The sequence below is a fragment of the Gossypium raimondii genome, chromosome 3 (genome assembly GCF_025698545.1).
Source record: "Gossypium raimondii isolate GPD5lz chromosome 3, ASM2569854v1, whole genome shotgun sequence".
In the NCBI taxonomy this organism is placed as follows: Eukaryota; Viridiplantae; Streptophyta; class Magnoliopsida; order Malvales; family Malvaceae; genus Gossypium; species Gossypium raimondii.
The window spans coordinates 3,553,818-3,567,076 of record NC_068567.1 but is presented as its reverse complement, the minus strand read 5'-3'; the positions used below and the strand labels follow the sequence as shown (position 1 = coordinate 3,567,076).

At 31.6% G+C, this 13,259-nt stretch overlaps 4 protein-coding genes and 1 pseudogene across 4 annotated transcripts; 4 read left to right on the top strand and 1 right to left on the bottom strand.

The window, feature by feature from the left end:
• Positions 1-13,259, bottom strand: part of LOC128039720 (uncharacterized) — a 64,306-nt pseudogene that overhangs the window by 47,883 nt on the left and 3,164 nt on the right.
• Positions 1,133-2,420, top strand: LOC128039722 (probable glutathione S-transferase). The gene is made up of 2 exons (XM_052627989.1): positions 1,133-1,475; positions 1,834-2,420. Exons 1-2 carry the CDS (start codon positions 1,164-1,166, stop codon positions 2,194-2,196), a joined length of 675 nt encoding a protein of 224 aa, XP_052483949.1. The 5' UTR covers positions 1,133-1,163; the 3' UTR covers positions 2,197-2,420.
• On the top strand, positions 3,599-4,815 carry LOC105796603 (probable glutathione S-transferase). Its single transcript, XM_052627990.1, has 2 exons — positions 3,599-3,947; positions 4,275-4,815. Exons 1-2 carry the CDS (start codon positions 3,636-3,638, stop codon positions 4,635-4,637), a joined length of 675 nt encoding a protein of 224 aa, XP_052483950.1. The 5' UTR covers positions 3,599-3,635; the 3' UTR covers positions 4,638-4,815.
• On the top strand, positions 6,133-8,011 carry LOC128031957 (probable glutathione S-transferase). Its single transcript, XM_052627988.1, has 2 exons — positions 6,133-6,520; positions 7,474-8,011. The coding sequence occupies exons 1-2, from the start codon at positions 6,173-6,175 to the stop codon at positions 7,834-7,836; spliced, it is 711 nt and encodes a 236-aa protein (XP_052483948.1). The 5' UTR covers positions 6,133-6,172; the 3' UTR covers positions 7,837-8,011.
• On the top strand, positions 11,018-12,800 carry LOC105785088 (probable glutathione S-transferase). Its single transcript, XM_052627991.1, has 2 exons — positions 11,018-11,344; positions 12,277-12,800. The coding sequence occupies exons 1-2, from the start codon at positions 11,036-11,038 to the stop codon at positions 12,640-12,642; spliced, it is 675 nt and encodes a 224-aa protein (XP_052483951.1). The 5' UTR covers positions 11,018-11,035; the 3' UTR covers positions 12,643-12,800.

Genomic DNA, 13,259 nt, shown 5'->3' with positions numbered 1-13,259 from the left:
GACATCGAAAGTTAAAATTTAAATTTAACCAATATTTTAAATGAATCTTATTTTCTTTACCTTAGCCTATTTTAAAAACCCGTACTTTTATCTAATCCTTTCAATATTTCGAGTGGATTTTCAAACTTGGACCGTTGTAGAAATAGATCCTATAAAGAGGTTTAACTATAATAGAGAAATTGCAGGAAGCATGGTGATTGAGATACATCATCCATGACGCAAATAATTGGGTCAAATTTCAAACAAAGACAGTTTGTACTTTATTCGTTGACAATCTCTTTGCAAAAATTGGAACATTGCATTTAGACTGACCAAGAATAGTCAAAATCCGCCACCCAAAAACAACGATATAAAGCCACCTTTAATCTAATTCAGAACAGAAACCAAACAAAAATATCCTCAAAAATATATAAAGTTTAGGTATCTAATTCGGTCAAAAAAAGTTTTAAGTACTTAACTCCAACAAAGGACATAGTTTAAGGACCTCATTTTCAATTAAGCCAAACAAAAATATCCTCAAAATAATATTGACCATTTTATAAAAATTAAGAGTTTTTAATAAATTGATGGTACAAATTATAACCACAAAAATGTAATTGTATGGACTTAAAAATTATTATTACAGTCAAGAAAAGTGAAGAATTTGGTTAAATTAGTCATATATACCCCTTTTTTTTTAATTAGTCAAATAGGTTATTTTTTTGAAGATTTAAGAAACTCGACCGATTTTGGAGAGAGAGTATGAAATACGTGTCCAGCTGCACAGTTGCCAGGAAGCTGGACGAGCTTTCTTTGGAATTTTTAGAAAACCTTTTAACTGGCACGTTTTTCTGACGTGTCAGCAAAAGCACGTACAACTGGACGCACTTTCATACAATCTCATCAAGTACTTTCATACAATCTCATCAAAATTAACCTATTTCCTTAAATCTTGAAAAAAACGACCTATTTAACTAATTAAAAAAAACCAGCATATATGCATAATTTAACTGGAGAATCTGGCAAAATATAATTTGCAGCAAGCCATAGTATTAGTAATTGCGATACATCATCCATGACGATTGTATTTAGGCTGACCAAGAACAGTCCAAATCCCCCCACCCAAAACAATTATATAATGGCCCGTAGTTTACTTCACAAAACAGAGACCAAAACACTACACCATGGATGAAGTGAAGCTCTTTGGGTTTTGGGCAAGTCCTTTTAGTAGAAGGGTCATTTGGGCATTAAAGCTAAAAGGTGTGGAATATGAATACATTGAAGAAGATCTGCCTTATAATAAGAGTGATCTGTTGTTGCAGTACAACCCAGTTCATAAAAAGATCCCAGTGCTCGTTCATGGAGGAAAGCCAATTGTAGAGTCATTGGTTATTTTGGAATATATAGATGAAGTGTGGCCACATAATCCTTTGTTGCCAAAAGATGCTTACGAGAGATCCGTAGCTAGATTTTGGGCCAAATTCATTGAGGAAAAGGTATGTGTTAGCCTGATTTTGTTCAATATTTGTCATATGCCTCCTCATTTTTTTTAATCTACTTTTTCTTCCCAAATTTGTTCTCTTGTCACTTTTAACTAAAAAAGAAAAAAAGCATAGGGTGATTACTGGTGTAATTTACCCAAATAATTGTGTTCAAGATTTGATTTACATTTTTAAATTTAAAAAGGTAGTGGGATTAAATTTCTTAAGGACTAAATTTTAAATGTATAAAGAGTATAAGGACTTGTAGCATATTTTAAGTTAGTTCAAATTAAGATTTTAGCACCATGTTGTTTGTAATTTTTTTATCGTACATAACTTTTGACTGGAGAACCCATATCTTTGTTTAAAACAGAGTCATTTAATCGCAAAGCTTTATCGAACCGATGGCGAAGAACAGCAGGAGGCAGCGAAGGAGTACTTTGAAATGCTGGAAGTCCTTGAAGAGCACGCGTTGATCGGAGGGAAAAAATTCTTCGGCGGAGACGAGATAAACATGGTGGACATTGCATTTTGCTCGGTTGCTCACTGGCTCAGGGTTGTCGAAGTCTTTGCAGGGCCTAAAATCTTTGAACCACACAAGTTCCCTCGATTGAATTCGTGGATTCAAAATTTAAAATCAGTCCCTGTAATCAAAGACAACTTGCCCGATACTGATAAGATGCTTGCGTTGTTGAAACGTTGGAGAGAAATGTTGCTGGCATCAAAATCGAGTTAGGGTTTGGAATATTGATTGCATTTTCTCCCATGGAAGTGTTAAATGTTCCCCATACAAATAAATAAAACAAAATCTAAGGGTTTAAGAATTTGAGAGGATTTGAACATTTCTGTACTTTATTTAAGGTTTTTAGAATTTGAATTACTCAAGCTACCGATTTATTGTACTAATTCCAATTGGTTTCTTCTTAATCGATACTTCGATTGGTTTTCGATTTGATCTAATTCAAATATCACCTATTTTATCACATAGACAATTTGAGTGTTAAATGTAGTTTGAGATCATTCTATCAACTTAAAGGTTAAGTGTTAACAGCTCATATATGACGTAGAAGATAATTAAAACACATTCATCAAACTTTAAACATAACATTTTAATATTTGTATATGATTTTAACTAAATATTTTAATTTTTATGAGATTTTATAATATATATATTTTAACCTTATAAAATTAAGGTAATATAAAAAATTTATTTAATATTTCAAAGCAGCTCGAGTAAAAAGAATTTTTGTTTTATGCTTTAGGTTTGAGCAATAAAAATTTAAACAAGATCGAATTCAGAACAAGGTTAAGATAGGAAGTAAAAATTTTGGTTAAGTTAAGGCGAGCTAAAACCTATTTATCCCATTAATAAATGATTGGGTCTAATGGTAAAGTATATTATACTCTTAAAAGGAGAACGTAGGTACAAATTTTGAAGACAACATTGTTAGAAGGGACAGCCATGAATTCCAAACATAAATCATAAAACAACATTGTTAGAAGAGGCAGCCACGAACTCTAAACATAAACCATAAAACAGACATACATAATAATATAGTAAGAAGCACAATTTGCCCATCATTTCTCAATTGAGTTGGTGACCAATTTATATATATGTAAATGACTAATTCAAGTCTATTTTGAGTTTGCTCATATTTATCTTTTAAAAAAATAAATATTATTCTAATTTAATATTTTAACTAGTATTTCTTTCATTAAAATTATAAATTTGGACAAATTAATATGCTTTTAATGATTACACAATATTTTATTATTTTATATTTAATTTCACGTGATATAAATTACATAATATATAAATGAACCTATTTTAAAAACTCAGACATCGAATGTTAAAGTTCGAAGTTTAACTAATATTTTAAATGAGCCTATTTTAAAAACTCGTACTTTCATCTATTCCCTTCAACATTTCGAGTGGTTTAACTATAATAGAGAAATTGCAGGAAGCATGGTGATTGAGATGCATCATCCATGACGCAAATAATTGGGTCAAATTTCAAACAAAGACAGTTTGTACTTTATTCGTTGACAATCTCTTTGCAAAAATTGGAACATTGCATTTAGACTGACCAAGAACAGTCAAAATCCGCCACCCAAAAACAACGATATAATGCCACCTTTAATCTAATTCAGAACAGAAACCAAACATCACACACCATGGATGAATTGAAGCTCTTTGGATTTTGGCCAAGTCCTTATAGTCGAAGGGTCATTTGGGCTATGAAGCTAAAAGGTGTAGATTATGAATACATTGAGGAAGATCTACCCTTTAATAAGAGTGAGTTGCTGTTGCAGTACAACCCAGTTCATAAGAAGATTCCGGTGCTGGTTCATGGCGGAAAGCCAATTGCAGAATCATTGGTTATTTTGGAATACATAGATGAAGTGTGGCCACATAATCCTTTGTTGCCAAAAGATGCTTATGAGAAATCTGAAGCCAAGTTTTGGGCCAAATTCATTGATGAAAATGTATGTGTTTTCGAGATTTTTTTTTTTTTTTTTGCTTTTACTTGTGTCATTTCAACTTTGGATGGAGTTTGGGCTTGAGACATTTTCGATTCAGGTATTTTGAATTGGGGTCTTATGACTTAGATTTTTTCTAGTCGAGTCATCTGAACTTCATGTTATTTTGAGATACTTGTTCAGATCATTTTGAGTCTAGATCATTTAAAAGTTAACTCATTTATGTTTTAGAATTTGGTTATTTAGAATAATTGTCGGGTTTGGGTTAGATTTAGCGAATCTAAACTTGCCCACTTTGAACTTAAAAATGACCTATTAATATTATGCTTGCAGACTGGACCAATGTGGGGATTCTTTCAAAAATTCGGTGAAGAACAACAAAAGGCAATTGAGAGCTACTCTGAAATTCTGAGAAAAATAGAAGAACATGGTCTACGAGACAAAAAATTCTTTGGGGGTGACCAAATTGGCATAGCTGATCTTGTTTTTGGAATGGTTATTCATATGTTGGCGCCTATGGAAGAGGTGGTGGGATATAAGTTCATTAAAGCCGATAGCTTCCCACGCCTGCATGCTTGGGTCAAGCATTTCAGCGAACACCCTGTGATCAAAGACAATGTCCCTGATTACACTAAAGTTGTTGATTTCTTGAAGATAAGAAGAGAATTTTATAGGAATTCTCAACAGAATAGCTAGAAAAAAGAAAGAAAGAAGGTACTTTCGATCGTTTAAGAACTAAAAATTGGGAAATAATGCAAAAGGCTTGAGTGTTCTTTTTCTTGCAGCATTTTTACTTCTTTTTTTTTATGCATTGTATGTTTGTAACAATAATTTTTTTTTTGCCAATAATTAATGTTTTGTTTGGTGTATAAAATGATAGCATTCAATGATTTTTGAAAAATCCAAGAGATAAAAAAAAAATTAAAATTTGGGTGATTGTAATAAGAATCAGAAAAATATCGAGTTTTAGTTTAATTGATACCAGAAAAATTTGGGTGTTTGGTGTATAAAATGTTTATGGGTTTGTTTTATATTTGAAATGAGCTTAGTGAATATTTTACCTCAACCCCAATCCCACTCCCACTCCATTTTACTGAATATTTTATGGCGGCTCTTGGAATATTTTCTCAAACAAGTAAAGGAAGAGGGGGCCATATATATAAAAGTAAAAGTGCTGTTGATTTTAGTTGGAAGGTTGACGTTTTTGCTTGATGATCAAGGTCTATTAATATATACAATTTCTGTTTGTTTTTATTTATATCTTTTTTAAATATTTTTTGGATGATGCTATGATCCTTTTTATATATTTTTAGTTGGGAGGTAATCTTTTTTATTTAATATTAATATAACATTTTTATTTATTTATATTTTAATTAGATAGTGACATGACACTTTTTGATTGGTTGGAATGATTTTTTTTAACGAATGTAAAAAAAGGGGCCAATTTCGAGTACGAAATAAAGTTTAGGTATCTAATTCGGCCAAAAAAAATTTAAGTACTTCACTCAAACAAAGGACATAGTTTAAGGACCTCACTTTCAATTAAGCCAAACAAAAATATTCTCAAAATAACATTGACCATTTCATGAAAATTAAGAGTTTTTAATAAATTCATGGTATAAATTATAATCACAAAAATGTAATTGTATGGACTTAAAAATTATTATTACAGTCAATAAAAGTGAAGAATTTGGCTAAATTAGTCATATATATTGTTGTTTTTTTAATTGGTCAAATAGGTCATTTTTTTGAAGATTTAAGGAACTAGACCAATTTTGGAGAGAGAGTATGAAAAGCACGCCAGCTGCACAGTTGGCAAGAAGCTGGATGAGCTTTCTTTGGAATTTTTAGAAAATGCTTCTAACTCGGCACGTTTTCCTGATGTGTCAGCAAAAGCTCGTCCAACTGGACGCACTTTTATACGCTCTCTCCAAAATTAACCTATTTCCTTAAATCTTGAAAAAAACGACCTATTTGACCAATTAAAAAACAAACCCAGCATATATGCACAATTTAACTGGAGAATTTAGCAAAATATGATTTGCAGCAAGCCATAGTATTAGTAATTGCGATACATCATCCATGACGATTGTATTTAGGCTGACCAAGAACAGTCCAAATCCCCCCACCTAAAACAATTATATAATGGCCACTAGTTTACTTCACAAAACAAAGACCAAGACAGGCTGACCAAGAACAGTCCAAATCCCCCCACCTAAAACAATTATATAATGTCCCCTAGTTTACTTCACAAAACAGAGACCACCATGGATGAAGTGAAGCTCTTTGGGTTTTGGGCAAGTCCTTTTAGTAGAAGGGTCATTTGGGCATTAAAGCTAAAAGGTGTGGAATATGAATACATTGAAGAAGATCTGCCTTATAATAAGAGTGATCTGTTGTTGCAGTACAACCCAGTTCATAAAAAGATCCCAGTGCTCGTTCATGGAGGAAAGCCAATTGCAGAGTCATTGGTTATTTTGGAATATATAGATGAAGTGTGGCCACATAATCCTTTGTTGCCAAAAGATGCTTACGAGAGATCAGTAGCTAGATTTTGGGCCAAATTCATTGAGGAAAAGGTATGTGTTATCTTGATTTTGTTCAACATTTGTCATATGCTTCCTCATTTTCTTAATCTACTTTTTCTTGCCAAATTTGTTCTCTTGTCAATTCTGATTCGAGTCTAGAAGTTCAATTCAATTAATTTGTCTGTTTTGATCATCATAAGTCAATATTTCGAACTCATATATTTTTACTTATAACCTCTCCTATCTTTAAACTCAAACTCATGTCTTTCTAGTTATTGCAATAGTAATTGTGTCGATTGAGCTAAGACTCGCTCAATTGATAATTCCAATTTAATTTTTAAAACTTTGGGTTGTTTTGGGCCCAAGTCATTTCAACTTTAAATCAGTTTTGAGTTTGTGATGTTTGGGTTATTTTCGGTTCGGATATTTCCAATTTACTAGTTGGTTTTTTTTTTCCTGCTTGAGTCATCTCGAGTTCAAGTCAATTCGAGGTACTTGATCAAGTCATTTTGGATTTAGATCATTCCAAATCATTTTGGATATAAATCATTTTTTGTTCGGATTCAATATAATTGGGTTGATTTTTTGAGTTTAGGTTAGAATTAACGGGTTAAGATCTACTCCATTACTTTTTCTTCCATTAATAATAACCAATACAATTATTATCACTATTCAAATGTGTAGGACCATCTATTAAATGTGAATATTAATTAGTGAATGATCATTAGGCATGCGTTGGATATATTAATAGATTAAAAAGTAATGGAGTAAAGCCAAATCCAGGATTGACTGATCAAAACTTGCCCAATCCAAACTTAAAAACGAGCTAGACCATAAAAAAATCTAACCCAAAATGACCAAAACAAGTAATCCAAAATGATAAAAAATTTTAAAATTCGAATTAATCCATTTCAAAACAAATTTCACCCCTCCAATCTGGGGATCTAGTCTCAAACCACTTGTAGACCAGCAATGTTAATTTGATCCTAACCTTAAGTTTGCAGACTCAACCAATGTGGGATTTCTTTCGTAAATTCGGCGAAGAACAGCAGAAGGCAATCGAGAACAACTATGAAATTCTGAGGACGATTGAGGAACATGGTCTTGGAGACAAAAAGTTCTTTGGTGGCGACCAAATTGGCATAGCTGATCTTGTTTTTGGAATGGTTATTCATATGTTGGCGCCTATGGAAGAGGTGGTGGGATATAAGTTTATTAAAGCCGATAGCTTCCCACGCCTGCATGCTTGGGTCAAGCATTTCAGCGAACACCCCGTGATCAAAGACAATGTCCCTGATTACACTAAAGTTGTTGATTTCTTGAAGATAAGAAGAGAATTTTATAGGAATTCTCAACAGAATAGCTAGAAAAAAGAAAGAAAGAAGGTACTTTTGATCGTTTAAGAACTAAAAATTGGGAAATAATGCAAAAGGATTGAGTGTTCTTTTTCTTGTAGCATTTTTACTTCTTCTTTTTATGCATTGTATGTTTGTAACAACAATTTTTTTTGCCAATAATTAATGTTTTGTTTGGTGTATAAAATGATAGCATTCAATGATTTTTGAAAAATCCAAGAGATAAAAAAAATTAAAATTTGGGTGATTGTCAATCAGAAAAATATCAAGTTTTAGTTTAATTATCAATATTATTGGCAATATAAGAGTATGTGGGTTCGAGTGGGTTGAAACCATTATCCTCCTATTTAATTGTTAGAGAGGAGATATGGGTAGTTCTAGGCATTGTATAAAAAAGAGTAAATATGATAAGAACTTATAATGAGATCAAAAACTAGTCTTTCTATTAAAGATTCTATCCATCTCTATTATTAAGTGATGACCTATTACAGTTTAGTTTCTTATTTAAAAAAAATTGTCTATTTATTCTATTAAAAATTTCATTCATTGAACTTAAATTAGTCTCTCTATGTCAACATAAGGTACACATTGCACACCAACTGTCACTGTTTAGTTGCTCATTCAACCACTTCAGTATTTAACAATAAAAATTAATAAAATTTTTAACGAAAATATAAATTTGCTCTTTGATCGACTATATAATGACTAATTTGCCCATTTTTTTAGGTAGAGGAGGCAAATTATAATTGTAATTTTTACGATAGCCAAAATGTAATTTCATTATTTTAATAGTCTATATCTTTATGTTTTTTAAAAGATTAAGTCAAATTTTTATATTTTTAAGGGTCAAAGTGTAATTTTACCTTTACTAATTTAAAATTTTAAAACTTTTAAAAAACTTAAATAGAAAACTTTTCATTTTAGGGGGCCGAGGCCCCTGTCAGACCCTTAGATTCGCCCCTGCTCTTCTTGTTCAAGAAATTCAATACCAATTATTTAAACTAGATTTAAAATTTGAAATAAATATTTAAATATGTTTTTTAATTGAGATGGTAAAGTTGAGAGAATAAAATTCACGATGTTTTGAGTTCGAATCTTGTGAATGTATTTTTTAGGTTTTATATAAAAACATAAAAAAAGGCTTAATTAACATGAGGCCCTTAAACTATGCCCTTTATTTGAGTTAGGTACTTAAATTTTTTTTGTCAAATTGGGTACTTAAATTTTATTTCTGTAACCGTAATTAACCCTTACCATTACACTTCATTAAAAAAAAAAGCTAGAGCCAATCAAAGAGCGTCACGTCATCATCAAAATACAATAAAACATACCCCAACTCCATCCCTCTCCTCTCTCCCATGTCTCTCTCCCCTCCCTTCCGCCATCACCATCTCTTTCCTTCTCTCTCCCGCAATCCCACCCTCTCACTAGAGGTGTTTATGGGTTTGTTTTATATTTTAAATGAGCTTAATGAATATTTTACCTCAACCCCACTCCCACTCCCACTCCCACTCCCACTCCCATTCCACTTTACTGAATATTTTATGGCGGCTCTTGGAATATTTTCTCAAACAAGTAAAGGAAGAGGGGACCATATATATAAAAGTAAAAGGGCTGTTGATTTTTCGTTGGAAGGTTGACGTTTTTGCTTGATGATCAAGGTCTATTAATATATACAATTTCTGTTTGTTTTTATTTACATCTTTTTTAAATATTTTTTGGTTGATGCCATGATCTTTTTTATTTAATATTAATATAACATTTTTATTTATTTATATTTTAATGAGATAGTGACATGACACTTTTTGATTGGTTGGAATGATTTTTTTTAACAAATGTAAAGAAAGGGGCCAATTTCAATTACGAAATAAAGGGTCTGTTTGATTGGCAGTAAAATATTTTCCGTAAAATGATTTCGGAAAATGTTTTACTTTTCGTAAAATGATTTCTTGGAAAATATTTTACGGTGTTTGATTGAATCATGTAAAATATTTTCTATTTGTTTGGCGATTTCTGAAATATTTTTGAAAAAATTGTTTTACATATATTGATATATATTAATAAATTTTATATTTTAAATTATTTTTACATATATTGCAATGATTTATTTATAATAATACTCAATTATTAAGCCACAATATTAATCGTTATAAATTGAAAAAAAATTAATATCAAATAAATTATTTGTAATTGTGTTAAAAAACAAGTATTGAATAATTAAAAAAATAAGTTACTGGAAAATCGATAAATAAAAGTAATTTTCTACCGGAAATGAATGAAGGAATGAAGGAGGCGATAGAGAGGAGAGCACGGAAAATGTCTTACGGAAATTGAAAGGGTAAGACATTTTCCCTAAAATGTAACCCATTTTCCCTTGTTTTGGAGTTCATTTTCCAAATGGAAAATATTTTCCGCCAATCAAACGCTGGAAAAGTTGGAAATGATTTTCCGGAAAATCAATTCCTTCAATCAAACAGACCCAAAGTTCAGGTATCTAATTCGGCCAAAAAAAAATTTAAGTACTTAACTCAAACATAGGACATAGTTTAAGGACCTCATTTTCAATTAAGCCAAATAAAAATATTCTCAAAATAATATTGACCATTTTATAAAAATTAAGAGTTTTTAATAAATTCATGGTATAAATAATAATCACAAAATTGTAATTATATGGACTTAAAAATTATTATTACAGTCAAGAAAAGTGAAGAATTTGGCTAAATTAGTGATATATACAGTTGTTTTTTAAATTGGTCAAATAGATCATTTTTTGAAGATTTAAGGAACTAGACTGATTTTGGAGAGAGAGAATGAAAAGGCGCCAGCTGCACAGTTGGAAGGAAGCTGGACGAGCTTTCTTTGGAAATTTCAGAAAACGCTTCTAACTTGGCACATTTTCTTCATGTGTCAGCAAAAGCTAGTCCAGCTGAACGCACTTTCATACACTCTCTCCAAAATTAACCTATTTCCCTAAATCTTGAAAAAAATGAACTATTTGACCAATTAAAAAAAAAGCCGGTATATATGCACAATTTAACTGGAGAATTTGGCAAAATATGATTTGCAGCAAGCCATAGTATTAGTAATTGCGATACATCATCCATGACGATTGTATTTAGGCTGACCAAGAACAGTCCAAATCGCCCCACCTAAAACAATTATATAATGGCCACTAGTTTACTTCACAAAACAGAGACCAAAACACTACACCATGGATGAAGTGAAGCTCTTTGGGTTTTGGGCAAGTCCTTTTAGTAGAAGGGTCATTTGGGCATTAAAGCTAAAAGGTGTGGAATATGAATACATTGAAGAAGATTTGCCTTATAATAAGAGTGATCTGTTGTTGCAGTACAACCCAGTTCATAAAAAGATCCCAGTGCTCGTTCATGGAGGAAAGCCAATTGCAGAGTCATTGGTTATTTTGGAATATATAGAAGTGTGGCCACATAATCCTTTGTTGCCAAAAGATGCTTACGAGAGATCCGTAGCTAGATTTTGGGCCAAATTCATTCAGGAAAAGGTATGTGTTATCTTGATTTTGTTCAACATTTGTCATATGCTTCCTCATTTTTTTAATCTACTTTTTCTTCCCAAATTTGTTCTCTTGTCAAATCTGATTGGAGTCTGGAAGTTGAATTCAATTAATTTGTCTGATTTGATCATCATAAGTCAATATTTCGAACTCATGTATTTTTACTTATAACCTCTCCTTATCTTTAAATTCAAACCCACTTCGCAATAGTAATTGTGTCTAGCTCGATCGATAATTTCAATTTAGTTTTTAAAACTTTGGGTTGTTTTGGGCCCGAGTCATTTCAAGTTTAAATTAGTTTCGAGTTTGTGATGTTTGGGTTAGTTTGGGTTCGGATATTTCCATTTTACTAGTTTTTTTTTCAACTTGAGTCATCTCGTGTTCAAGTCAATTCGAAATACTTGATCAGGTCATTTTAGATTTAGATCATTCCAAATCATTTTAGATATAAGTAATTTTTTGTTCGGATTCAATATAATTGGGTTGATTTTTTGAGTTTGGGTTAGAATTAACCGGTCAAGATCTACTCCATTACTTTTTCTTCCATTAATAATATCCAATATAATTATCATCACCATTCAAATGTGTAGGACCATCTATTAAATGTGAATATTAATTAGTGAATGATCATTAGACATGCATTGGATATTAATAGATTAAAAGTAATAGAGTGAAGCCAAATCCAGGATTGACTGATCAAAATTTGCCCAATCCAAACTTAAAAACGAGCTAGACCATAAAAAAATCGAACCCAAAATGACCTAAATTAAGTAATCCAAAATGATAAAAAAAAAAATTTAAACTCGAATTAATCCATTTTAAAACCAATTTCACCCCTCCCCCCCAATCTAGGGATCTAGTCTCAAACCACTTGCAGACCAGTAATGTTTGATCCTAACCTTATTAATATAAGTTTGCAGACTCAACCAATGTGGGAATTCTTTGCTAAACATGGCGAAGAACAGCAGAAGGCAATCAAGGACAACTACGAAATTCTGAGGACGATTGAGGAACATGGTCTTGGAGATAAAAAGTTCTTTGGCGGCGACCAAATTGGCGTAGCTGACCTTGTTTTTGGAATGGTTATTCATATGTTGGCACCCATGGAAGAGGTGGTGGGGGGAGTAAAGTTCATTAAAGCCGATAGCTTCCCACGCCTGCATGCCTGGGTCAGGCATTTCAGCGAACACCCTGTGATCAAAGACAATGTCCCCGATTACACTAGAATTGTGGATTTCTTGGAAAAAAGAAGGGAACTTTATTGGAAATCTCAACATAATCACTAAAAAATTAAGTACTCTTGATATTGAGAAATAATGCCAAAGGACTGGGATTTTCTTTTCGTACATTTCTATGTTTTCTCCATCATGCATTGTAAGTTTGTAACAGTTTCTTTTTGCCAATAATTAATGTTTAGTGTGGTGGATGAGCTCAACCAATAGAACCTCCTTCCCTTGGATCTAAATTAAATTATAAATTTTTGAAAGGTTAAAATGTAATTTATCATATTTAAAGGGATTAAATAGAACTGCTTTTATTTTAAAGGACTAAAATAGAATTTTACTATATATTAATTTATAATATCATTATTTATATGAAAACTCAAATTGGGTGACAGACTGACAGTCCCCTACCTGCCCCTTCAGGATTTGCTCATTTTCTTGTGATTTAGTCTCTTATAGTGACGAAGCCAAAAACCTTGCAGGCGGCTAAGATAAAATTTTAAAATTTTGAGACCGAAGTTAAAAGTTTTATTCTAAAAGAGCTTAAATTATATGATTAATTTTCATGAAGGGCCAAAATTACTATTTTTCCATTTATTCGAATGATTAAAAAACTTAAATGATTAATACTTAACCTCAAGGTTCAGTTTGGTACTTAAATTTTTTTTGTTCAATTAGGT

What these genes read in the sequence shown, in the direction of transcription:
- LOC128039722 (XM_052627989.1), top strand. Translation starts at nt 1,164, where the DNA reads ATGGATGAAGTGAAGCTCTTTGGGTTTTGGGCAAGTCCTTTTAGTAGA. An exon ending in CCAAATTCATTGAGGAAAAG is followed by an intron (nt 1,476 to 1,833) that starts GTATGTGTTAGC and finishes TGTTTAAAACAG; the next exon opens with AGTCATTTAATCGCAAAGCT.
- LOC105796603 (XM_052627990.1), top strand. Translation starts at nt 3,636, where the DNA reads ATGGATGAATTGAAGCTCTTTGGATTTTGGCCAAGTCCTTATAGTCGA. An exon ending in CCAAATTCATTGATGAAAAT is followed by an intron (nt 3,948 to 4,274) that starts GTATGTGTTTTC and finishes TTATGCTTGCAG; the next exon opens with ACTGGACCAATGTGGGGATT.
- LOC128031957 (XM_052627988.1), top strand. Translation starts at nt 6,173, where the DNA reads ATGTCCCCTAGTTTACTTCACAAAACAGAGACCACCATGGATGAAGTG. An exon ending in CCAAATTCATTGAGGAAAAG is followed by an intron (nt 6,521 to 7,473) that starts GTATGTGTTATC and finishes TTAAGTTTGCAG; the next exon opens with ACTCAACCAATGTGGGATTT.
- LOC105785088 (XM_052627991.1), top strand. Translation starts at nt 11,036, where the DNA reads ATGGATGAAGTGAAGCTCTTTGGGTTTTGGGCAAGTCCTTTTAGTAGA. An exon ending in CCAAATTCATTCAGGAAAAG is followed by an intron (nt 11,345 to 12,276) that starts GTATGTGTTATC and finishes ATAAGTTTGCAG; the next exon opens with ACTCAACCAATGTGGGAATT.